General features: G+C 42.5%; 1 protein-coding gene across 3 annotated transcripts in view; it reads left to right on the top strand.

Moving 5' to 3' along the window:
- GRAMD3 (GRAM domain containing 3) overlaps positions 1-10188 on the top strand; it is a 44158-nt gene extending 33970 nt beyond the window's left edge. For all 3 annotated transcript variants that reach the window (XM_014942592.1, XM_014942601.1, XM_014942607.1), the window contains exons 9-14: positions 630-741; positions 2444-2566; positions 2755-2842; positions 3279-3380; positions 5207-5300; positions 8920-10188. In XM_014942592.1, the coding sequence (XP_014798078.1) occupies positions 630-741; positions 2444-2566; positions 2755-2842; positions 3279-3380; positions 5207-5300; positions 8920-8961 (561 nt within the window). In that variant the 3' untranslated portion in view covers positions 8962-10188. The remainder of the gene's footprint in view (positions 1-629; positions 742-2443; positions 2567-2754; positions 2843-3278; positions 3381-5206; positions 5301-8919) is intronic.
- Positions 10189-26972: the final 16784 nt, after the last annotated feature.

Raw genomic sequence — 26972 nt, 5'->3', positions numbered from 1 at the left:
ACTGAAGGAAATCATGAGGTCTGTTTTTAAAACTTCCATGAGTTTTTTTAACAATAGGAAGCAATGGGAGTGATTGGCGTAAGTGCAATTTGATCTGATCACGTGGTAGTATACATATATACACCTGCATGCTTTGTATGTATTCCAAAGTCTGTGTGCTCTATGTATCTCTCTATAGCAGTCAGGTTCTGCAGCGCTCTGTGCTGATTTGAAGTTACTTCTTCCTTTGCCATAAGCAGTTCTTAAAGTGTTTCTAGTTGCAATCCTTCCTCTGTGGACCAGCTCAAACATTTGAAAGAGCTGTGTAGCCACACGTGGAGACCAGATTCTAATTCTAATAATGCCTGTCCTGAATTTCTCAGTTTGTCTAACTTAATAGTCTTTCTTCTGCACACAGATTTAATCTTTTTGCTTAAAAGAAAGCAGGGAATGAGGCTTGAATTCTGGTGACCACACAGGGCTTATTTTGTTAACTTGATCTCAATGTCTTGATATCAGAGATTGTTCCTGGTTAAACAATGTTAAATCTTTTAATTGTTGGTTAAGTTTCTAGAGAACGGTCAGGGGAAATAAGGTTGTTTAGATTGAGAACAGGGCTGAGTTTTCTTGTGACTCTTTCTTCCCATCAGGATTTCAATGAGGACTATTCTGATTTGGATGGAATAGTGCAGCAGCGGAGACAAGAGATGGAAGAGTCCAGCAGCACAGGCTCACAGACCCCAGAGCTGGAATGCTTCCAAGGTAAGTATGATCGTGGGGCCCCAGTGAAATGAGAATGGTTTAGCTCTCGGTTTTGCTTCAGTAGTTGCCTTCTGATGTGCAATCTACACTCTCCACAATCCTGGAGAATTACATGTTTTTTAAGGTCTTCCTCAAAGCCACAATAGCTGCATTGCTATTATTATATCCCTTTGCAACCCAGACTCAGACAATGACTTGGTCAATAGTGGATCTGATTTGTCACTATTGGCTCCAGTTACTTATCCATGTACTGTCTGCTCGCCACACTCCCTATCAGTTATACTACAGCAATACAATGTAGGACATGTTCCTCCTTTAAAAATGGAAAAACAAACAAACAAACCCCCCTATTTTTAAATAGTTCAAGTCGCAGTGTAAGTTCTTCTAACTGATACAAGTAACATAGTCTACCATGGTGGCGTTTGTCCATGAAAAAGTTATTTTGGACATGTGTTTTCATGGTTTTGTTTTTTAAACCCTCCTTCTTTGCAGTTATTAAGACGCTTGAAAATACTGTCTAAAACTATTTGTTCTTAACACTACTGTTTGTATTCTTAAATACCTCAAGTTCTTCAACTAATTAGCAGGAATGTTGTGCAGAAACTCACTGCACATAATTTCATAAGTACAGTAGAACTTCTTTTATGCAGCACTTGCTAAATGTTTTTAGCAAAACCTAGGGTATTATTCTGTACAATTAATATATATTAATGTATTAATGTGTTGTTATGCTGTTACTAGTCCATACTAGTCCAGATTCCATCTTGACTATAGAAGAATTTATATCATAATAAACTTTTTATGATTAATTTTCAATTAAATACTATCATTTTTACAGCAGTTTTCTGTTGCATTAGTTTTAATTAACTCTTCTTTTTCCCTGTGTGTCTTTTGTTCAGTGGTATGACTTGGGGCTATTTGCTTTCGCTGCTCTTTGGTATTTACTCTGTGTGTATTTTTAATTAAGTGGTGGTGTCTGTCAAGCAGTAACTACATTGTGGTGTCATCACTTGCCACATGAGTGCTTCTGAATAATGATTTTTACTGGCTGTCTTCCTTACAGCTAATAGATACTTCAAACCTTTCCATTTTCTTTAAAAAACAATATCCAGTTAAAGAATCACCCTAGGAAAAGGAATTGGGGGGGGGGGCACAAGTCTGCCACTTGTGTTTTGGTTTCTTGTGCATCATTAGAGCAGTCCTGCATGTGCAGGTAAGACATGAACAAAACTGAGTGCGACTGGATTTTTCTGTCCCATCTCTTTCAAGACACCATCTGCATTTAAAAAACAGTCAGGACAGGGAGCAATATCTCCATTTGATGTTGCTGTTAAAGTGATTTGGAATCGTTACTTCAGCACATTCAGTCCTTTTGAGAGATGACTTTTGCATCTCTATAATCTTCAGACTGGAAATGCAGTGATAACCTTTGAAGTTCGCATAGGTTGCCATCTTTCAGAGGATCTAGAAATCTAAGTGCAGCATACATCATCCTCTTCCAGTCCAGGTGCTTCTTTATATCTTGTGATGACTTGGAATTACTATGCAAACTGTTTTAAGGCTACTGAACCAACTGGTGCTTTTTAGTCCAGAAACGCACCTTTTAAAATCGTCGTCTTCCCCAACTCCTTGACTAACATAAGCTACCAGCAGCTTCCTTTGACTTCATATTTAGCTTCATTACAAATCTTGCTGTTAACAGATTACCATGTCGTTGAGACACAGACTCACTTGAAAGTTTCCAAGGCTGAGGCAAAGTCTGTCCGCTCAGATGCACACAGTAAACGTGCACCTGATGGAAAAACCCGGAACAGTCTTCGAAATGGTAAGGAGTCAAGGAGAGATCTTCAGCTGGACTAAGTTAAGTTTGTGTAGTTATGTCAGTTCACGTAATTTGGAAGTTCTCTTTCTTGTTTATCCCTCTATTTATGTATCTGTTGCATGCTTAAAAAAAACCCGTTTGTGTACTGTGGTCTGCTTTGATCAAAGTAACACTTGTTTTTTTTCTCACAGGCCATTCTGAAGCCTTCAGGTTCTTCCATAAAGTGAAGTCCCAGAAGCTTTTATCTCTGAACCATGTACTTATATTTTACGCGTTTCTGTAAGTTGACAATTAATTCCAAGATTGTCCAAATACTAGAATTTTCTTATGATTACATTAATATAATCTAACCTTTGCCTGAAAAAAAGAAATTATTGGGAATGGTGGCCTTTAGACTTTTCAGAAGAAGAAATGCCAAGGCAAGTTTACTTAATAGGCTTTTTACTTTTAAAAGCAAAGGGTGTCTTGGTTCAGGAAACATTAAGAGTTTAACTACTTGCATGTTCATTTTACATGTCACTTAGCAAAGCCATACTCAAAGCTAGATTTTCATAACTGTCTCAGTGTCACTGATGGGTATTCCTGAGGTGTTTCTAAAAGCAGTAGTTTTATTATTCAACACGTACATGTAACAATTTAAATGGCCTATAACATTAAATTTGTCAAGTACCTCTAAAGTTTCCATTAACTCATGTGCCTTATTTTTCTTTTGTAGTGTTTGTGTATTAATATTTTCTACCTTCTACATGAGATACAAGATCAATGTCCTGGAGGAACGCCTTATTTCCATCACATCCTTTGAGTCACATATTAAGGAGTAAGATATATTCTGTAAAATTCTGGGGTTTTAAAATCTTTTTCCAGTATCTGTCACACTCATCTATTTTCTTCAGAAACCACTGTGATACTGTAGTACCCTTGTGGGACTTTACTGTCCTGTGGTTCTTGTATCTGTGCTAGCCTTATCTCACAGCTTTCTGTTTACGACTTCTAGTACAAATGCAATATATCATGGGTTATTACTGCCTTGAGAATGTTTCAGATAGCTATAACTTCAGTGTAAACTGCTGAAGTGAGCAGTTCATTTCGAAAGTAACAATACTGTGGAAAAGATAAAACTTCTGTCTTCAGTCTTAATGTCATTGATTAGCCTGAGATGACAGGAGGTACTTTGTAATCTTTGGGCTAATACATCTGAGTTGCTTGTATGTTTTCTAAAGCTTTGGGCTGCCTATGTTGTCTTTAGAAATCGTTATCCTATCTTGCTAAAATCAAAAAATAAAATAAAAAAAACCTCACCACACCACAAAACCAAAACAAAATGCACAAAAAAAATCCGGACACACTAAGGGAAGGTTCTTTGTGTGTTTGAAGAGGAAATAGGGAAAAGGGCCATAGCTGTATAGATAGTTCCATTCTGCATCTAGTCATAGATGTCATCTGCCCCTGCATAGTCTCTGTGTTGCATGGTTAGGAAGTATGCAAGCATCAAAGGGAGAGGTGGTGCAGGAGCATACACCACAGTAGTAACCCACTGTAAGTTTTATCAGCTTCCTCTTCCTCTCTCAGGAGAGAAGGCTGGATACTTAGGACAGAACTGGACACTGCTGAGAGTACTAATCAGTTTGTTCAGCATTAAATTTTGCATTAACTCTTCTTCCCTTCATATAACTGATTTTTTTTTCTGAGCTGCTCTGAAAAATAAAACTTCAGAAGTCGTTTGTAAATCTCAGTGCAAAACCTGCAGCCACATGCAGCATGAGTGGGAGTGCAGACAGCTGAAGAAGTACCACCTGAAGAAGAGAGAGGGAAAATAAAATGCAAGACAGAGCTGTACCTAGGCTGGATCGAACCATCTGCAAGGTGTTTCAAACCTGTAGCAAGCTCTTTAATAAGTGTATTTGTTAATTCTATTTTCTCTGGTGACCCACCTGTGACAAACAGGTCACTCTGACAATGCAGTTGCGGTCATATTGAACAATGACTGTGCTTCTTAGGATCCAGCTACTCTCAGCTGTCTTCTGTGGAAGGCATTAGGACTTGTATGCATCTGTCAGAAGACAGAGCTAGGTTCTTGGTAAAAAAACAAGTAGGAAGGAAATGGTTCTTTATCTTAAACAAGCTTGCATTTATATTTTGCCAATAATGCGTGGCGGGGGCAGGGTAAATCTGCCTCTCATAGTAGGCAATGTCAAAAGCCATTTTCAAAATTCAAAAGCCAGAAGTTTGGCATATTTTTATTAGCAGGAAGCTGTGTCCCTCTTCTAAAGCACTCTTACACGAGAAAGTCCTGTTTTTTGTTGCTCTGATCACAAACAGTAGAAGACACAGGGTGACCTAATGTGCAGTTTTACAGTGTCAAGGGGTTGGGCTTCTTGATTTCCTCCAAGTCACAGGACATGGAATTTATGCAACTTCTCAACTTATTTGCAGTGTAAATAGCTGTAAAGTTTTCTGTCCAAACTTCTGGAGAATTGAGACCTCGTAAAGAATGTAGTCAAGAGTGCAGAAGTGACTTAGGCCTTTGTTTCTGTAAACAAGTGCAATTCACAATGTCGCCACTGTATTCTGATCTTAAATGTATGTCCCAATTCTGTTTTCCTCTTTTTCACTTCTGTCACACTTCTTCCTTCTGTTTGACAGACATCCTATGCGCCAAGGTTTGGGATCTCATCTCCAAATTAACACTGATGCCCTTTGTGATGAGTTAACTGCTAACCTTATAAAATTGGAAAAGGTAACTTCCTATGATATATGCAAATGCCGATACACTAGTCATGTTCTTGCTGAATTTCTGTTGTCTGCTATTTTGAAAAGTGCTAAGTTACCCCCAGATTTGACACCGGGAGCTGGCATGTTTTCCTGGACCAAAGGACTGGGTTTTGGACTATAAATTAGTCCAAGTACAAGCACTGGTACATGTAAACATTTGGCTTGAGCTGAAGCTTACAACCAGAAGTACTAATGCACTGGACACTTGAGGGTTGATTATTGTATGTAATGATCTCATGTGGGTTTTTTTCATCAAGGCTAAGGATTCTGGATTTAACTTTTATTACTATTTGAACTTTTCTGTCAGAGGCTTTCATTTGAGTTTTGTTTTTTTGATTTGGAAGAATGATGCTCACTTTAATCTGTAGTCAGCCTCTTTGTATGAAGTGGCTGGGATCTACCTGTTCCTCTTAGTAAAGCAAATGCTGCTGCACCAGTTATGTAATTCCCTATACCTGACCTTTACCTTTTTACCATTCTCTAATTGGAAAACTAAATGCACTTGCTGACTTAAATTGGAAACCTATGTAAAACAAGAGCGAGCCTGCAGACCCTCTTTCCACTTCAGTTGCTGTGGTGGGCTAACTTGGGCCAGAAGTCAGATGCCCACCCAGCCAATCTCTCACTCTCTCCTTCCTAGCAGAGTAGGGGGAGAAAATACAAGGAGAAACCTCACAGGTCAAAATAAAGGCAGGGATATTGCTTTGCCAGTGACCATTGCAGGCAAAACAGACTCAGCTTGGGGAAAATCAATTTAATATAGTGCCAGTTAAAACAGACTTGGGTAGTAAGAAACAAAGACAAATGGTAGAACACCTTTCCTCCCCCCTGTCCTAGGCTCAACTTCACTCCTTTGCTCCGTCTCCTCACCCTACTCCCTGCCCCCCAAGTGGGGCTGGTGTGGGGATACAGTCAGTACATAATGATTTTCTCTCTGCTGCTCCTGTCTTCCCATATTTTTTCCTGCTGCAGTGGGGGTTTCTCCAAGGGCTCCAGCTCTTCAGGAAACAACTGCCTGCTCTGGCATGGGTTTTCCACGGACTGTAGTGTGGACATCTTCTTTGCTGTGGAGAACCTCCTCCTCCTTCTCAGACCTCGGTGTTCCTTCTGCTGTTTCTCCCCCTCTTACTCTCCTCTCTCTGGTGTTTTTCCCCTTTCTTAAATACACTTTCCCAGAGGCTCCACCACCATCTTGGCTGAGGGGGTCACCTGTGCCCTGGTGTGGGTCCACTGGAGGCTGCAGGAACTGCTGTACCTGGCACGGTGCAGCCCCTGGCCTCTTCCCACAGCAGCTGCCCCATCAGCTCCCTGCCCCCAAACCTCGACTGCTGCCCCCGCTGCAGGTGTATGAAATGGAACACTGGCCAAGCATGGAAAAAAGTACTAGTGGAGGGAAAAACAAAAGTTACTTGAATTCCTATGTGCTGAGGTCACACAGGGTATTTTTCCCTCTGTTTCTAAAACTGAGTGCATGCCAAGGTCTTTCAACACCTTTTTTTCCAAAACCAAATTTCTCAAATAGCATAAAGCTGGGATTATATAATGTCACTTTTTACCTGTGCGGCATAGGCTTTACAAAGACTGCCAAAAAGAGGTTTTCTTCCCCTCAGATCTCCACCCCCTTGGCTGTGGAAGTCTAGAGTAATATTGCTAGCATAACCCCTCTGTATACTCTGGGTAATAACAATATGAATACAAGGGGAAAATGCTTACCAGATGATTACCAGATACAATCTTTAGCCAAATTGGGTCATTTAAGAGGTTAGTGCTTTCCAGCTGTCTGGGACAGGCTGGCAAACTGGTTCATGGGAGACCTCGCTTCATTCCAGTGGGAAGCCAGCCAGCCAGCCCTTTGCAGCAGGGCTAGGCGCCTTCCCATTCCCTTATATAGTCTCTGCTTGGAGACACAGCAAAAGGCAGCTGGATGGTTGGATCATTCAGCTATTCCCAGAGAAGTGGCCCTCTGTCCTGAATTAGAATCTTAAGTCATGTGCTTTTTTCAGTTAGTGTCTGCAGGATTGGACCCTTAAAATTTCACCTTGTATTTGCCAAATGCTCAAGACACAATCCCCTGCTGTGCATACAAGCTAAATGAGTATTGCCTGTAGCTGCGTATTGCCACATCCCAATCCTCTCTAATCTAGATGAGAAGTGGTCAGAACAGGATGTTTGACCCTACTCTCGCACTGGAAAACTGGTAGAAATCAAGTAGCTTTATGTTCTCTGGGCAAAGTCACTGAGGTTGCTTAACTGTTTCATATGCCTTAGCAGAAAGTGCTAGTAATTGGCTGCAGCACCTAACGTAGCATAAAAGTTCCTGTGTAACTTGTTGTCTCTCCCCTCGCTCCCTGTGCAACTGCAGCATTGTAAACTAGAGCACAGAAGTTATCTAGGTTAGAAACTGCGAATTCCTTACCAGGAAAAAAAAAAAACCTTCGATGCTGGACTGTGGTGCAATGACTTTTTCAGTGTGACCTCATGATTTTTACAAACTGCACTTCATACTCGGAGCCAAGGAATTACTGTGACTTAGCAGAATTTTGCTTTGGCTTTTGAGTGTGTTTAACAAGTTGTTAAAATGCACCACATCTATCAGAGGATGAAGCGTTAAGTTGGGGGAGGGAAAGCATCACCTAGTGATACACAGGAATTTCCTTTCAACAAGCTACAGTACAGTAAGAGAATAAGTATGTGTTAAATGACTCTTAGAAAATTTGGTACTGCTTACTCTATTCCTTTCCCCAAAATGCCTCTTGAAAAAGGTGTGCATCTAGGCTAGAAATCATGAGGTAGGGTTAAGAAATAGTATCCTTGAGCAGGAAGTACAGTGGCTCCTTAAATTACAGTCTGAAAGTAACTGTGACTAAACCTTCTGTAGCCACTGACTGCTAGTTACTAAGATAGAGAGAACATGTGTGCCTGGGGATGTGACCCACTATATTCCCCCCTCTCTGCTTTTAAAGGACAAGGAGATGAAAGGTGTATAAATAGGCTGTGTAAAATAGGTCTGTGCAAATCATCCTTGATGTGACTGGCTGGCATAGCCTTCAGTGTAACGAGGGGAAGATAACCCATACTCAGTACACCTGATCTGGCAAATGGGACATGTCTGCTAATGGTGAGAAGACCTTATTTTGCTGCACGTGCATCATAGCCAGCTGTTTGGCTGAAGCTGTTACAAAACTATTTGGATTATCCACTTAAACCTAAGAGCTGCAACTTTGAAGTTTGAGAGTTTTTTGGGGTTTGATCAGGTTCAAAATAATTGCGTTTCTTGTCCCTTCCTTTCTGGCTCTAAGTTTTTTCTATCTTATTTTCACCATGAAGGAGAGAATCTGTGGGAGGAAATAGCAGGAGATGCTCATAGTATGAAAACTAGGTGTACTTGTGGCTGATGATATCCAGATGTTTCCTTTGACTCTGGTGCAGGAAGCATTTCACATGAATACCATTGATATGAATAGTTGTGACAGAATTAACATGCATAGAGAGAGTATATTGAAGAGTATGTCTTGATTTTGTGGGTTTTCTTAATACAGTGTAACACTTCCTGCCTCCCAATTATTTTTCTCTCTTTTTCTAAGATACAGAACAACTTACAAAAACTACTTGAAGATGGTGAATGAAACACGGATGTTCTTGGACTGCTTCAGACCTCATTCTTCTCTCTTGACAAACAGTTCCAAAGGAGCTCTGCTGGCCAGAGTTCAAGCTTCTTTGATTTCAGTCCAAGCCAAGTTTAAACTACTGTAAAGCTCATGTCATAATGCCGAAAGTCAGTTTATTCTTGAGCATGTATCTATATGTTTTTGTCTACATGTATCTATATGTTTTGAAAATAAGGGGATTTTTCTTTCTCTATTTTGTGTGAAATAATGGATTTGATAGCTTGCTTGATTCTAAACTTGCTTACACCAGTGCAAACCTAGTGCATCTCCTTTTACCTCAGCATTTGCTTTCTGCTTATTGTCATAGAGGTGTAAATGGGAAGAATTTCAGTCACAACTATTGCTGAAGTGCTGTGTGAATGAGCTGGTATCTGTCTCAGCTATGGTTATGAATCAGTGCTGTGCTCTTCGTTTTTATTTCTTTGTGCCCTGGCATCCCAAAGATCAGAAAAAAGACACCTCTGGCCTTCCTTATGTGAATTTCTGAATTTTCAAGGTGTGCTTGGTTCTCAGGTGCTGTAAAAGGGCTCAATTCCACTTTCTGTGGCATTGCATCACCACTGAGGGCAAGGTCTGTTTCTACTGGACATTCAGCTTCCATTGAAGTCAGGCTTGAAATATGTATGGACTTCCCAACTTACAATCAAGTTGCTTATGAATAGCAGCATGGGTGTGACATATCTGCACAACTTTAAAAAACTGCTACGCTTTTTGTCCACTCAATGGTCTGTCCATTAAGTTAATCAGTGTAAAGACCCTCAGTCATCCCTCCTTGGCGTTGCGTGAGGTTTTGGTTGGCTGAGCAAGTGCAATTTGTGCTCCACTTGATAGAAATCTGTTCTTGGTATGAGACTCCAGGGGCCGGATCTTTCCACATACCAGGAACTGGTGAATTAATGATGCAGCAATACAATCAGTAGAGTGAATGAAAAAGTGGACACCTGCTTTGGTATATCATCCTGTTTTGGTTGTTTTTTTTTTTTTTCACAGTGCCTAAGACAGGATAACTGGGGATTTTTAGCTTTCTGATTCACCAAGCAGGCTGGTTAGTTTTTAAAATGCAATATTTAGGATAATAACAACTAGTATCTGTAAAGTAACAGTATTGTTTATAATATGCTATGCATTTTGTAACCATTTCTGTGAAATGTACCGACTTTGTTTAAATAAACTTTTTTGAAACAAGGGGCTCGGTACTGTAATTTGGATGAATCCGCTTCCATCCTTAGTTTCAGTCAAATGTGGTACTCGTGATCTGAGTAGGGTTGTACCTCACGTGTGGCACAATGTGTGCAAAACCCTGTACCCAGCACAAAGGATTAGGGACTGCATCCTGCCCATGTGCTTCCTCTTCCTCAGCTGTACTCAAGGTCTTCCCAGACTGCAGAGACAGTAGGAGCAAATTTGGCCCCTAGAGTTTTGAGGAAACTTTGATGGCTTCCACAAGTGATTCCTCCTTGAAGGCTATTGGATGCGTATCGTACTGTTGAGGCAGCCTTGGGAGCTCTCTGATGTGCCTGCCTGGCTCAAGGTTCCATCTGAGCATGGTCTCAGAAATCTGAGATTTGACTGTCCTCGCTATTGCAGCCTTTGCTTTTCCTCCCTCAGCTATCATGAGATTATTGGAATGCTTAGTTTCACAAGAAAGCTATCACAATGTTTGGGGGTTTTTTTCCCTTTTCTGTCCTTTTCCCTACTCTGTTCTTGCCCATTGACACAGCTTATGCAGCGTTTTGGACTCTGACCTCATCCTCTCCCTTCTTCTCTACTTCCCTCTCTTTAATTCTGTATCAATAACAGAAGTCTATAGTTCTGTTTATGGTTCTAGAATGGATGCTACAAGTCATCTTTATCAAAGGAACTTCAAGGAGACTTGATTACATCCAGCAGCTGAACTGAGTTGCCCTATTTCCCTGTGACATCAGCAAGGATGTGCTTTGCTGCAGGGAAACGAAGGGAGAGAGAGAATATTTGTCATGTGCCTTACATAAAGCAGGCCCTTGTCATTAGCCATAAGCGGACAAAATAATTACCGTGGTGAATGAGTAATCAGAGGTGGATGCGTGCCCTTTAGCCTGCTGGGGCAGCCTGCCACTCTGGACAAAGGTGTGACTCTGTCTTTCAAAGGCAGAAGAAGCAAATTGTGCTTCAAAGAAAGAATCATGGAATTGTTGGAGTTGGAAGGGACCTTCTAGGGATCATCTAGTCCAACTCCCCTGCCACAGCAGGATTGCATGTTATTCAGGATTGCATCCAGGTGGGTCTTGAAGATCTCCAGAGAAGGGGACCCCACGACCTCCCTGGGCAGCCTGTTCCAGGGCTCTGCCACCCTCACCATAAAGAAGTTCTTCCTCATATTTGAGTGGAACTTCCTATGTTCCAGCTTGTGCCCATTGCCCCTCGTCCTGTCACTGGGAACCACTGAAAAGAGTCTGGCTCCATCCTCCTCCAACCCACCCTTTAGATACTTGTAAGCATTAATAAGGTCTCCCCTCAGCCTTCTCTTCTCCAGGCTAAAGAGTCCCAGCTCTCTCAGCCTTTCCTCATCAGGGAGATGCTCCAATCCCTCAATCATTTTTGTTGCCCCAGAGAGTGCCCTAAGAAGTGGGTCTTGGTGCTCGTGAGGTTGCCATCTCATCAGCTCGGTGACGCAGTTCAGCCTGGCCACCTCACCTCTGCTCTTCAGCTGTACCTTCTCTCCTCCTTTTCCTAGAGGGAGGGCATTGTGAGGGTGTCACATAGTTTAGAAGTGGTTGGGCGGTACCTCCTTGCTGTACCTTCAGATCTGGGAGGTGGAGACCTCCTTTGCACAACCCTGTGGGGGCAAAGCTGCCAAGTGTGAGTGGTCTAAATCCCATGAGTCAGTCTTGTGACTCAAGAGGAGGGGTTTGCCCCAGCTGCTTCCTGCGCCGGGGGGAGTCCAGCAAAGAGTAAGGGGGAGAGTCTCGTCCCAGCTGTCTGCGGTAGATAGGGCAAACAAAGGCCATGAGGAGGGCTTCTCTTTGGCAAAGGTGAGGTGATAGTTTGCAGAAACAGGCGGGAAAGACGTGTGGCTTCAGGGAAGCAAGAAATCTACATTAAAAGTTTAGCACACGGTGTTAATAATGGTCACATAATTTCCTGCATAGTCTGCCTGGAAATCTGATTTTAAACGCCCACTTTTTAACTTCTTTTAGTTTTGTTTTTCCAATTTTTGTTTGTCTGTTGTCCATCACAGCATAGAGGGTGGAAAAACAGCTGGGTTCCACCAGCCTTGAAGGACCTAATAGTAGTATCAGGTTCTGCCAAGATGCTTTGAAACTGTAGCTGTATGGAAGACAACAGGACTGCGCCACTAATGTTTTCTCTAGTTGTAGTTGGTGACCCAGTTAGTTGTTTCTTGTGGGTCTTGGCCCAACCTTCTTCAGTTCATGTGGGTGCTTATTCTAAGGGAGGAAAAACAAGCACACAAAAAGCTGCTTGATTTTTTTTCTCAGAAAATCAATTCTGAGGAAACTCCTGGGACACTTTAGTGGTGGGCAGGAGTGATAGACAAGGCCTGACTTTTCCATATATGTTCTGCCATTGTCCAGCAAATGGACTCCTCGCATCCTGGCCTGGTGAAACTAATTTAAAGTGGTTTTCTCCACCACACTGGTATGAACATGGTCCAAATAGCAAATAGGAGGGTTTGGGGGGGCAGAACAGTCACACAACATGGATGTATATTATAGGCATGATTTCTGATGATTTGGAATTCATCTATCTTGAGGCTACTGTCAAGAGGAAGAGTCCTCCTTTCCATGTCTCCCCTCTTCTATATTTCCAGTTGTTATTCTTTTATGCATTTTCACAGACAGCAGAAAGGAGGAGAAAAAGGGAAAAAGGTATTGTGGGCTTAGAGAGGCTGGTTGGGTTGAGGGGTTGTTGAATTAGTTTTCTGCCAAATTATTTGCCTGAACTGGCTTGGTCTGAGGGGTATCAAGTTGATGATACTGTTGGTGTGAAGCACGCAGTGAGCCTTCTGAGAAGGGGAAGTACTACAAAGCCCCCCCTCAGCAGAACATGAAAGGCAGTAACTCAGATTCACATTTGCAAAAGAAAAGACGAAGAGTTTTGTGCGTGCGCGCATGTTTGATTTTAACACTATCACTGCTTTTACCTGAATGAAGCTTCGTGCAGACCCATAGTTATGCTCTCTGCTGCATTCCATACCTGCACTTCCAAGTTTCCACCTGATATCAGCTGGCAAACCCTAAATAAATCTCCAGGTTGGTGTTATCCGGGCCTCCTTGGGCTGGTTCGGCTGCAGCTGCGATTGAGGTGTTACTCCCAAGGATACAGGAGATTCTGCATTTACAGAGCAGGTGTGACGTGCAATAAAGATCGTAAAGAAGCTGGCTCTTTAGACAGAAAACTGAGCAAACAGTTCCTTTTGTGCTCAGTGCCCGTGTGTGTGTGCTTCTGTAAACAGCGGAGGAGTAGGGTTGTTTGAAAGGATTGTGCCGGCACCTGCTTTCAGTTCCCCTGGAGAGACTGTCTCAGTCTGACATGCAAATTTGCTACAGCGGGAAAATGGGTTGATCTCATTTGACACTTCCAAGTTTATGGTTTGAACCCAGTGGAGCTTTCTGCTAAACATGGTTGCATGTAACGAGACTTTACAAAAGGGATGGGTTTCTTTGTTTTCTTGGGTTATAATATCAGTGTAATACAATTTTATAATTGTAGAGCTTCACGGTAGCCTGTTTGTTCAGTGAACACATCCATAAAAAACTACATGCAAGTAAATTTCATGTAAACAGTAGCCTTCCTGGATTTTAACATAAAATCAGTCAAATGTGTATACTAAAACGATGTACTCTATAGGCACTAACTCAGCAGCACTTAGAAGAGTTTATTCCTTGAGATTCCCGCAACGTTATGATGCCTGTAACTATTTCTGCCCAAAACATAGGCATTTCACTGATACAAATACAGTTGTTTTTTAGACCTGGATTTCATCCTGGTGTCTTCTCCTGACCCTCCAGTTTCCACTTAGTCAAACTGGCCAACTATACTGTGCCAACTTAGAATAAATCTAAAATTATTTGGGTGACTTGTGTTTCTAACACAGGAATCATAAGAATGTTCCAGCCATCCCCTGCTGAAGTTACAAATGCTTTGCGTGGATCACTTTACCTTTTTTCCCCCACAATGGGCAGAATTTGTGCCAAAAAATCTTCCCTCTCCTGGAGTGAAGAGTGTGGCTGCTGGTGGAAGGAGTAACCACCCTGAGTTGGATGTCTGTTTACCAAGTAGACATCTGTGCCAAAAGCCGTGGAAATTAACTCCTTGCAGAGAGATTCCTAGAAAATTACTGGTCTCCATATACGTTTCATACTGACTAGACTGGCTGGCTGCAGCTTCTGTGAATTCAGTCGGGATACCTCTTCCCCTACGCCCCTTTTTTTTTCTTTTTTCCATTGTGTGCTGAGCCTGTGCCAAGGTATTTTACTGTGTATGTGACCTTCCTGCCTTGCCAGTTTCTTTACTGGGTTCATTTGGATACTGCTTAAAAGTTCGTTGTGTTCTTAAAGTTGAAAAGATATCCCTTCCCAGGCTTTACAGGACAAACAGCAAGCTCCTGCCGTGATGCAGGATAAGGAAGTGCATCCTATTCTGCAGGTGTGACCTTCTACATTAAACTTCATAACAAGGATTTATTAGTCTTTGGCAATGGGCTGTACAATAAAGGCCTCTTCAACTGCTGTTCTCACTTAATGGTATTGATAAGGTAATTTTCCACTGAGTAGGCATTTTAACAGTGCTTAGCAGGAGATTAAAGCAAAATCATTCCAATGTGCTGTCAAGTACAAAATTAAAAGCCGGCTCTTCACACTATCTACAGATAGATAGATAAGGGCTCCTTCCAAGAAGAAAAGGTAATGAGTAACTTAATTATAAGCCTACATGCCACACGTGGCACGCAGAGCAAAATACAGCTCTGAACCCTTCCTGCTCTTAGAGCTCGCTGCCGGGGCCATACGTACACGTGGCCGCACTCCGGAGCAGGGGCAAGGTGGGAAGAAAGTCAGCTCATACTAACAGCTGTTTCCAGGACGTATGTAACGAACCATGAACCTTCACCCACAGATGAATCAAGTGAAAAATAAATGCTTTATGACGCTGGCTTCTGACACTTGGCGCAAAGAGATGTCCTTTGGTGTTTTCCCCCAGAACAGTTCTAAGTGATGCCAGTAACAGCACGCATGAAAAGAACAAATAAAGTCTGCATGAGCTGATTTGGAAATGGTCTGCCTTCTGAAAGCTCTGACCAACGGTAATGACTGTAAGGAAGATGGCTGTTGAGCTCAAAGACTTAAACTTCTTGATTGTGGGAACAAATCTTCCACACTTCTCTTCCAAGTCCCTTCATACATTTCACACTTTGACCATCACAGTAACTCCTTCCGTGAAAAGAACTTCTGGCTTGGGGTCTAATTGAACTAATGAAAGCACAAGAGCTGGATTAGGGTTAGTGTCGGTGACAAACACATAACCACTGGAAGGTAGTTATATGCGGTGCTTTATTTCGCGGGCCCAGGAACCAGGGGTAGTCACCCAAATCTGGTTCGCCGACGACCGTGTCAACTTACAATTTATACCCTCACGATTATACAATTTCATACATATTCAATAGTCACCCCATCACCTCTTATTACATATTCATTAGGGATTGCTTCATAGATTGCGTCATTCTGGCGACATTCCAGTCCCTTCTGGTGGTCTTCGGTGGTCGTTTCTGATGAAGTAAGACGTCTTCCTCGCCGTGTACTTTTTACCTTTCGTCCTTCTGGTAGGTTTCCAGGCCCGTTTTAGATGCTTATCTCCTCCTTATTCTTCTTGACTTTTCAGGCGTCCTCGGTATGCCGCTTCAGTGGCTTTAAACTATACCCCTCTCCCATTATTATAGAATGCAGTACCAGATCACAAATATACAAAGATTTTACACCAAGTTCAGAACACCTCGTATTTTCCAACATTAGGACCCTCATTTTGAGGGTGCTCAGAGCTGGCTATTGAGAGCTCCCATATTTAGTTGTAGTTACTCCCTCCTTCTGCTTATAGCCCATCCTCTGCCACTGTTTGCCTCCTTGTGCTACCAGAAGTAACCTGGATTCAAAAGGTGGTCTGCTAAATAGTAACCCATCCAAAAATAGTTAAATTTCTACCAGGTATACGAAGAAGAATCTCTAAGACAGCCCCATATCAAAGACAGGCCTGTTGAGCAATGCCTGAAATAATATTTCAGTTTCCCTGACACAACTAGTTTTCCCTTTATTGTTTTCTGTAATTTCATTACATGCAAAGGGAAACAGCACTGGAAACTGCAAGAATATTCTGAGGCAGTTTGTCTGTGCACCTGTCCTGCACCTCTGTGCTTCCCCGAGGAGTCCCAGCACAGAGGAGTGGGATGGACCAAACGCATCAGCAGCCATAACTCAGGCTTCTGCACAACTCTAGTTGCAATCCTCAGCTGTAAGCACCAGAGAAAACTCATCTTAATATGTAACAATGGAGGATTACCAAAGAATAATGTATTTCTCCCATGATTTAATTTTTTTTGTGTGTGTTCCCTTAAGAAGCAGATAGAATTACCTAGCACAAACACACCTGTAATACTATTTCCAATCTATGGAAATTAGAGATTTATTTTTTTTCTTAAACTGTGACAGCCTTTAATGTTAAAGTTGGAAGCATGTCTGCCATAGCAAGTATGCCTCAGGATAAGACACACTGTAAGCTAAGTGCAATATTCATTTTTGTCCTGCAAAAGCAAGGTTATATGCTGACACACTTCGTTGGATTTTTTCCTCCTTGTTTTGATAAGTGAAATTAGTCTCCAGGAACCAACACCAAACGGAAATCATATCCCTCAAATTTTACTTTCTCCGCTTACCAATTTTCTTTTTCCATTCACTTCTTTCTCTTGAATCACTTCTGCTCTGCTGTAAGAAACAGAGCCATCAAATCCCAGGTCTGTTTTAATGTTTATAATAAGCTCTTTAAGCTAATACTAGAAATTCCATTTCTGTTTCTGCATTTGGGGAAAAAATGTGGTTCTCTCTGTGTTATAAGAGATAAACAGTAGCAACTGTACAGTGTACTACACAGTGTTCTTTTCAAAAGCCTTTTTTCTGTCTGTCTGAAACCTACCTTTTTTTGCGACTCTCAGACTGAGAGGTCCTTAAAGTAGTTTGGTTTCCAGGGTGTGGGTATTTATTCTGCTCTGAATTGATCCATTCTTTCTTTTACAATTTGCAAGAACGTACTGCAAAAACAGATGTATTCAAATCACATTGGAAAAACAGAGCTGTTAATGTCTAGATCATGGAACGTGGGGGGTTTTTTGTCCTTTTTTTTCTCTGACAGTTTTTCCAGCAAGTAAAAACTCCTACACTCCAAACATGGATGGGTGAGCGTGCAAGGGCTATGCTGCTTTAGCCACTAAATTATCACATGGTGTCCTGGGCCACCCTAGGAGAGTGCTTGGGAGCATGGACTTGGACAAGTTGGATCAGTACAGGATTTTCCTTACTACCCTTTCCCAGCACTTGCTTGGGAAGCGCCTGGTACAGCAGAGCAGTTCCTCTTCCATCACCCCCAGGCAAATTCCTTCAATAACGTACCTACCTTCACAGGGAAAATTTTAAATCTCCAGCTATTTCACCCCTTTTGCTAGCTGTTACCTCTCCTGGTGATACCACCGCTTACAGCTGTGTGCCACTGCTGTGGGATGAGGGGATGTGCTTCTAGCGGATGCTGGTCCCACACTGCTGCCATCAGGGGCTGTGGAAGCCTTAGGAGGAGAGAACTATTCCTCCCTACGTTGAACTTGACACAAATTATCATAAGCAAATAAGCTTGTGCACAGGCTAACACAGCCTCATGATGGGAAACTGCAACACTCTTGGGATGAAAAGCATAACATCAAGTGCTGCAAAGGTTTGCCACCATTTTAGAGTAATGAGGGTGTGCAATTTGAGCAAATGAAACACAGATCTTTCCAGCGCTGAAATGAAGTCTTGGTGTTTCCTCCAACATGTTTGTCCTTGTATCTGTCATCAGTCTAGAACAAATTTTGGCAACCTTACCAAGAAAGTCAATAGAAAATCCCATCAAAAAACCCATCAAACAAGAAAATAAAATAGTAGCAGCCTAGATTGCCTAATCAATTTATAATCAAGAAATTGTCCAAAGGACGAAAGCTACTCTATTGTGATGGCCTTTATTTGGACTCTCAGGGCATTTCCCCACGGCTTCACATCACATACCATTGTAGAACACATATGATAATGCAATTTAAGTGTGAATTGCTGCAGCGGGTGACTGTATGCTGGCTCAAAGGTCTGAGTAAACAGTGGCCTCTGGCTGAGGGCACTGTTAGACTTTTGGCAGCAGTGCAAATGACAACTCCCAAGAAGCAGCACCACCAAGCTGCCAAGCTGCTACTTTCAATATAGGTTTCTTAAGGAAAAAAAAAGAAAAGTCAATAATATTACTGCCAAAATCCAGTTGCCCTAGTGAGGGCACAGTTCAGGAAGTGCAAACGAGCCAAACAAAATGAAATATCCTTTCCCACCTCTGCTGTAGACTCAGTGGTTCTTCTTGTTCCTCTAAGTCACGTGCAGTCGGCCCATTTGTCTCCCAGGGCCGGTTGATGAGTGAGTTGCTCACCTGAGATTTTACTGGCAATAGCGTGCGTCACGGGCCAGGCCGTGGGAGCGCCGGGCGTTTGGAACAACCTACATTACCTGTCTTTCCACCACCCTTCCCGCACTTGCTATGAGCAATCCTTCACAAAACTCTTGTGGCCAGCTACGTGGTTATTATTTATTGCCCCACTTCTAAGGCTGAGCGGCTGGTGTCTTTCCTGAAATTAAAGATGAGTGTAAAGAAATCAGCATTGCCTGATCCTTAAGGGTTTAACCATACAGCTGCCTGAGTCACCTCAGGCACATGAACGTTTCCGTCTCCTCTACCATTAAGCTCAGACAGGAGGCAGACTGTGACAGTTGCCCAACCTGCCAGTGGCCACCTTTGTCAAAGACCAGTACCACTGCCACCCTACTGTCACCCCCTTCCTGGTCATGTGCTGCTGCTTCCCATCCCCACCAGTACACACCACTGCTGCCAGTATCCATAATTTTCTTCCAGGAAAATCAGCTCAGGTTCTTTCGTGCAAAGTCCAGAGTGCAAAGGTGTGTTGCGTCACCTCTGCTGCATCAGCTCTCCTAAATAGACTTGAACATCTGAGTAACTAGTTTGGCAGAGGAAGAGGGAGCTGGAAATGGGCTAATAACACATTTCATAGAATCATAGAATGGTTAGAGTTGGAAGGGACCTTAAAGATCATTGAGTTCCAACCCCCCTGCCATGGGCAGGGACACCTCCCACTAGAGCAGGTTGCTCAAGGCCCCATCCAGCCTGGCCTTGAACACTTCCAGGGATGGGGCAGCCACAACTTCCCTGGGCAACCTGTTCCAGTGCCTCACCACCCTCATAGTAAAAAATTTCTTCCTGAGATCTAATCTAAATCTCCTCTCTTCCAATTTAAAACCTTTGCCCCTTGTCCTGTCACTACACTTCCTGACAAAGAGTCCCTCTCTGGCTCTTCTGTAGGCTCCCTTCAGGTATTGAAAGGCCACTATAAGGTCTCCCCGGAGCGTTCTCTTCTCCAGTCTGAACAATCCCAGCCTGGCTTCTTAGGAGAGGTGCTCCATCCCTCTGATCATCCTCGTGGCCCTCCACTGCACGTGTTCCAGCCGGTCCATGTCCTTTCTGTGTTGAGGACTCCAAAGCTGGACACAGTATTCCAGGTGGGGTCTCACGAGTGCAGAGGAGAGGGGCAGAATCACCTCCCGAGACCTGCTGGCCACACTTCTCCTGATGCAGCCCAGGACACGGTTGGCTCTCTGCACCTTCCACATCTACCCATATCTCCTATGGGTAGATGTGGAAGATGCTGCTTTGGAAGTCTAATTCCCTTTTGGCAGCACTTACCTATATTTAAGAGTGAGCTTGGATAGGACCATCACACACACACACATATAACACCTGGTCATAAAAGAAAACAGTTAAAACTGGATTTTGTGAGGTTCCCTGGCCAGGCTCAGAGAAAAACCTAATGAATCAGGCAACCAACAGCTGTGGGACAGCAGCTGATTCACTGCCAGGCAGTTCTTTGGGTCACAGGGAAAAAAGCAGTGTCCCAGGGGGCAGCACAGGTCCTAGGTGGGGACCACCAGGATGAAGGTGCGGTTTAACCAAGATCCCGTTCAGCCTCTAATTCAATGTACAAGCCAAAATCCTGCTTTGTAGCTCTCTGGCCACAATTGTGTGAAAGAAGCTGTCTTTGTATTGCAACCTCTGTGCTTTTACCTCGCAGTCGCTGCACTGGGAGACTGCAGAGCAATAATAATTTCTCTGGAAACCTTATATGACAGGAGCAGCCTTCTCTCAGTCTGAGGTGCTCATGCGCTGCTGTGGGCATGCACTGCTCTTACCCTCAGAACCACCAGGGACAGGTCATCACATTTGTGCTCCATAGAATCATAGAATTGTCCAGGCTGGAACGGACCTTCAAGGTCATCTGGTCCTACCCCGCCAAAGTCAGCAGGGACACCCCCAACTAGACCAGGTTGCCCAGGGCTTCATCGAGCCTCACCTTGAATATCTCCAGGGATGGGGCCTCAACCACCTCCCTGGGTAACCTGTTCCAGTGCTCCACCACCCTCACTCCATATAGTGTGAGGACTTTATTTGGACCCCTGGCAACCGGCTCCACTGATGGGAAACAGGCAGGACAGGAGTGGAGGCGATGCCTACCTATTTGGTCCCCAGCTCTGCCAGCAAATATAATTCCAGAGTAATTCTACAGAATCATACAGGGTTCAAGCAGAAACAATGCTAAACCAGAAAAATGACAAAAGAAGAACACAAATATTTTCTGCTCTGCTCTGTTGATTTACTGAACCATAACAAAAGTTGACTGATCTCACCTCAGTGCTGAGGAATGAGAAGCTACAGAATGATGGATTAGATAAACAATTAAAACAAATGCAAAGTCATGGAGATGCTATGGAAAATACATGTTGGTCTACAGGCATTTATGAGGAAAATTAATAGTTTTTACATGGGTCATGTCTGCTGTAATTCTATGCTTGAACTCATTTTGATCTCTGCTGGGGAAATAATAAAAGGCCATGATTTCCTGATATTTTAACCCACGTTGCAAAATAAGCTTTCTTAGCAGATTAAATACAGAATTCAAAATATGTTTTCTGATTAGTCGAGGGCCATTGTAAGCCAAGCAAATTACTTATTCTTTGCAAGCCCAGCAGACTCTGAAATACTAGTGTCTTAACCCAGTTTCAAAAAATCCCCAAAGAAACAAGCTAGTACTCTGATGAATGATGAATTTCCAACTCACAGTAATTGGGAAATTTGAAGAACTCACAAAAAGAGTTGTGCAACATATACTTCATATTTACTATTTCCTGTAGGCACAACACAACATGGCATAACACACGCTGAGTACCAGTAAGGATTAGTCCTTCTGTGAACTTTCAGTATTTATTGTTCAGTAAGACGGCAGCAGTGAACAGCCAGGAGAGTAAATGATACAATCAGCATGCAAACTAGAGTACTCAGACAAATCTTGGCTGGCATAAATCTAACAAATATGGAGATTTGAAATGCATGGATTAACACATCAGAGCTGACTTTAAAAAACACAGAACAAAGAGACTAGTGTGGGGTGGGTTTTTCATATTTATTTCTTTTACACGGAACACGCTTGCTGAACAACATTGGGACAATTCTTACCATAAAGATAAGGGAAATAACCATCAAAACAAGAATGTTTCTTCTGCTCTCAGATGCTTTCCTTTGTGGTGGTGTGGTTTTTTTTTCCTTAATCACAATAGTCCTGCTGCCAGATTCATTCTCCAATCAAGGAACTCTTAACAGATTTAGGGGTTTAGGATGATACTGTTCTATACTGAATACGTCTGTCTATGCTTTATCTACCCTCATTGCAGCCTTATGCATTAGCTTAAACTACATCTGGCTCCTTTCCCTGATCTCCTCTTCCAGTAATTGTCTTCTCCTTTTGTTCCTTTATGCAATATTCAAAAACATGCTCTTTCAATCTACCTTATTTTGTGTACTTTGCCCCACCTCCCATTATCTTTCCCAGCATTCCCAGTGTAATACCCAACATCTGGAAGACTGGTACTGGGTCCTCTGTCTCCTCTGCAGTACTGTGTCTTTCACCCTGGCTTCACCACCTTCTTTGCTGGTGGTTTTGTATCCCTCATCCTCTCTTCCAAGACTCTTCCATTTTTCTACAGCCAGTGGTTGGTTGCTGCCCTCCTACAGGTTCCCTCTTGCATACCTGCAGTGATTGCCTGACTTTGCAGGGAGTCACTTCAGCATTAAATGGTCGGGGGGGGGGAAAAAAACCAAAACAAAAAACCAGTAACACAGCTAACCAAAGAATATGGAAAGAAAACTAGCTGATAAGACAGGGTCACAGCAGCCAGTGATGGTTAAACCTGCTTTGGAACAGCAATCCTTGACTCACCGATTTTAGGATTTCTACCTTGTGCTCCATCCCTGACATTTTTCTTGCTGCCATAAGTTTCTGTCTACTTTGTTGTCACTCCATGGTCCTACATACCCCCTCCTTAAGCTGAGATCCCCACAGTGTATTTTCAACCTACAAAGATTTAATATGGTAGCAAAGCTTAGGAGGACAGTTCAACTTGCACTGTTACCATGAAACATCACCATAACCTTGCCCTGCTATTTGTTCTGCCTTAAACCAAGACTTTAAATCGAGGCCATCTGGGTCAAATTGAGAGGACAAGGAATCATTTTACTCTTTATGGGGCAAACAGATATCCCTCATTTCTCAAATGCATAATTGTGAGCATGTGCACTCGTAACTGAATGCAGTCCCATGAGAGCTGGAAAGAGGTTTATATTCCGGGGATATACGAACATCCTGCATACTCCTGGTGATAAATGTGTTATAAAAATACCACCAACCGTGGTTAAAAAATGTAGTTAAATGAAATAAAGTAAGAGGTATGTACTGCACTCTCTAGATATTTCTCACGTACAGCTGCTACATGGTACCAAGAGATTTGTGTCACTATAGGTCAGTCTATATCACAGGCCAATGAGTTAGTAGCCCCTTAAAATCTGCAAAAGACAGGAGACCATAAGCTGTTAGTAATAGTTTGGGGATCAAATAAAAGCCTTAGGAGCAAGAGAGACTGGTATTTACCCTCTGTTGTTCCTCAGTCTCTCATTTTTAAACTTGCATGCTGTCATTTTGTGACCTCTCTAATGCTCCCCGAAAAAGTGACCGGTGATGGTGACTTCGCTGCCACATCTAAGGAGGTTTGGAGACACCTGTAAGCACAGTGCCAGGGAAGCATGGAGCCCAGTTACCCCTAACTTCCACCCTTCCAGAGGTCAATGTAATGAAAGGAAGAGCTGTCCTCTGAAGTTGGCAGACCTGGCTTGCACTCTTTCTTGCCTTTAACCCCGCCTTGAAATCGGGTCGCAGGAAAACAGAGGCGTTGTGCCAGAGAAGAGTAACGTACTGCTAAAGTATGCATTAAACAATTCGTTCTTCCCTGGAGATGAGTACCCAGCTGAAACACTATTATTTTTATCCTCGTGGCTTTTGGAGTTAATGTTTTATGTAACAATTGCGCTAATCAACTGAGCCTTTTGCGGAATAAAGTGTATTCAATTACCGGCTCAGAAATAGCGTTGCCAGATGTGCCGAGAATATAAAAGATACTGAGACAGGGAGGTTTGTGTTTTACACAGCTGGGGAGCCAAGGCAGAGGGGCTGCTCTGTGCAGGAGGGATGGCTGCTGCACCGCGCCGCCCCGCGCGGGCTTTGGCTTGACCAACAGCGACACCGGGAGGAACACCGTGATTTAAAAAAAAACACCACCACACACAAAAAAAAAACCAGGCAAAAAAACACCAACTCTGTTACATATTACTATGCATGGTCCCTGGCCCAAAATGGAGAAACATTTCCCTGTTATCTGCAGGAAAGCAACGAGCTGTATGGAAAATCAATGCCAACCACTTAGCAGGGGAAATAGAGAGACTGTGGACAAGCGTGTCCCGTTGTACCAGGCACCTGCAGGGAACCGTGTTCAAGGTGAGACGAGGCTCTCGGCGCTGTGAGAAGCACCTCAGTGGCAGCAGGAGCTTGCAAACAACCAAATGTGACTAATCCATTTGTCTTCAAACATCAGGCACGTAGAGAACGATGGCATGATCAGGGGATACACATTTCAGAATACCAAACACAAGACATGAAAAAAGTCCTTGCCAAGCCATCGTTGCTGCTCAAGAATTTTATTCTATGACATCATTAAGACATTTTACCCTTATATATGCCTTAAAAATCTTTGTCCTCTTCCACACAGGGAAACGACAGCATACACTTGTGCTATACGTGCCAAACACATTGGGGCAGCACCGACATGGCAAATGATTTGGAAGACAGTCTAGGCAAAGAGGTCTCCCGTAATTTACACGTTATTTTTGAGATTAATGTTGAGATTAATGCCAAGACTTGAATGGATTGCTAAAGAGTCTTGAGTGCAGCGGCTATGCGTATAATATCCCATACAGAAACGTAGGCATCTGCCACAAATTAAGAGTTCTGGCAGCCTCATGGCATCAGGCTCATCCAGAAACAACACCTAGAACCGAATGATGGAAATACCACAAGAAAGCAGCGTGATGTGATACACACGGGTTGGTCTGTTGGTACTGAAAGATAACAGTCAGTGCTTTCCCAGTCGCTTCAAATACAGCGCTGCGGGGCAGCTACTCACAAAAACCCAAGTTGAGCCCCATTACTGGTGAGTAGTACTCCTGGTTCCTGAAAACAATTCCCATACCAGCTCTGCTATTGGAAACTGGAATAGGATGCGATAAAATGGAAGAGTCGCAGCCTGCAGGTTTGATTTTTCTCTGTTTATTAAGAAAGCAATTGCTCTGTTTATCAGTGCAATTAGTAGAATTTGTATTTTTTCTTCAGTTAATAATTCGGCAAAAAAATAAAGGAAGTTACTTGCAAGACTGTTCCCATCAAGATCATTTCACAGTAAGCAATACTGTGCTAACAAATGAATTATTGATCACGTGTCATTTAACACTTGTTATTTACTGGTGTTACACACTCAGTGGTAATTAAGTTTATGCAACAGTGGAAGCCGCTGATAGAATTTGTATTAAAGCTGCAAGTTCCATTATGTCGCACATACCAGTAGCTCCAAGACACATTTTATGAATTCTCAAATTGCTTTCCCTGGGTGAGATAACCCAATGACAGCTAATGCAGCTTACAATCTCCCGAGCGGACTTTCCAAATTAAAGCAGAAATTGAGAAACAGACGGCTTGCAGTATCTTTAAACCTCCTTGGTTTAATACTTCATCATAATCTTAACTGCTGACAGGCCCCTAAACCCTTGCCAAACCCTATAAGAATCGGCAGCTGTCTTTAAAGGGCATTCTTCCCAGAGAGACTTCACTGGAAGTCATTTGGTCAGTCAGTTCAGGTAGGGCTCTTCAACAACAGGAGACTAAATAAATAGAAGGATGGAGAGAAGAAAATTGCAAAAGATCATCTCAGGAGTTCAAAGCTGCCTGGGAGCCTGAAACATTGATTACCCCCTGTTCTGTCATACCAGCAGCCCACTGACAATGCAAATAACATGATCTCTGGAATAGTGAATTACTATTCTATACACTCAGCAAAAGTCAGGATGGATTTGTAATCGACTTAGAGAGCCCGTATTTGTCTACATAAAGTGGATCTAACGCACTTAGTCATAATACACAGAGGTAGTTACACAAGTATTTCAAGCTGAGACCTCTGCAGGACTACTCAAAAATTTGTGTTGAAGAGATTATGATATATCAAAATGTCAAGTTAACCTTAAAAAAAAAAAGTTCAGCATGTCTGCTATGCAGTCATGCCTCTTGATTACATTCCTACGTTTTTTCCCCATTCACACTGATTTTCAGGTAATGATTTGAAGACCAGTCAAACATCAGACTCACCATCCCATTTTTATTCCCTTCCATGGCCTGAGTTCACATATGTAAAGCCAGATGGCAGAGTTATGCTTATTCCTGTAAATTAAATCCAGGGACTTGTGAAATTGTTTTATTCAAGAAGAGTAAAAAGGCCTTCATTTTCTAGAACAAGAGATGTTATCTAATGAGCCAGCAAGAACAGACAAGAGAGAAGTTCTTGAACTTATTTTTCATTGCTGAGAGTTTCATAGCAACATCCAGTGACACAGAACGGTGTTAGAGAATACAGCTTCTATAACTTGTGCTATTTTCAAAATAACCAAATTTGGAAATTGGATTGTTTCTTTCCCCTCTATATGCCAATGATTTATCTGTGTGTTTAGGGGATTTCAGTTCTTTCTGTGTGCAAACACACAACATTCTTTCATTAAATCCGTTTCCTAATTAAATGTTCAAGAAGAAAGAACTACAGGGGAGAGTTCAGCTGGCTGTAAGATACTCAGCTGGATAAAACTTTCAACTTCTGTAGGAAAAAACTTTGGCTGCCTACTGTTCGCTCTATATAAAGTGACACCCAAAATATCTTCTATAACACAGATGCAAAATTCAAAACACTGTGCATTTTAAAAATAGACACTAACGTGAAAGAAGACCAGCTAGCCAGCATTGTGGTATGTCGGACCTTTAACAAAATTTGAATGATCTTGTTATTGTAACATCTTAGCATCAAAATAAATCAAAAGCCAAAACAAAATCCTAGAATCTGAGCCCAAAATGAACAGCTCTGCCACGTTCAGAGGTTGTGGAAGTTTGGTACCTAAGATTGAGAGGAAATCTCCAAAAATGGTATGTTAAAAAC

The sequence above is a fragment of the Calidris pugnax genome, unplaced genomic scaffold, assembly GCF_001431845.1.
Source record: "Calidris pugnax isolate Ruff unplaced genomic scaffold, ASM143184v1 scaffold59, whole genome shotgun sequence".
NCBI lineage: Eukaryota > Metazoa > Chordata > Aves > Charadriiformes > Scolopacidae > Calidris > Calidris pugnax.
The sequence above is the reverse complement of the archived record's forward strand: the minus strand, read 5'-3'. Positions and strand labels throughout refer to the sequence as shown.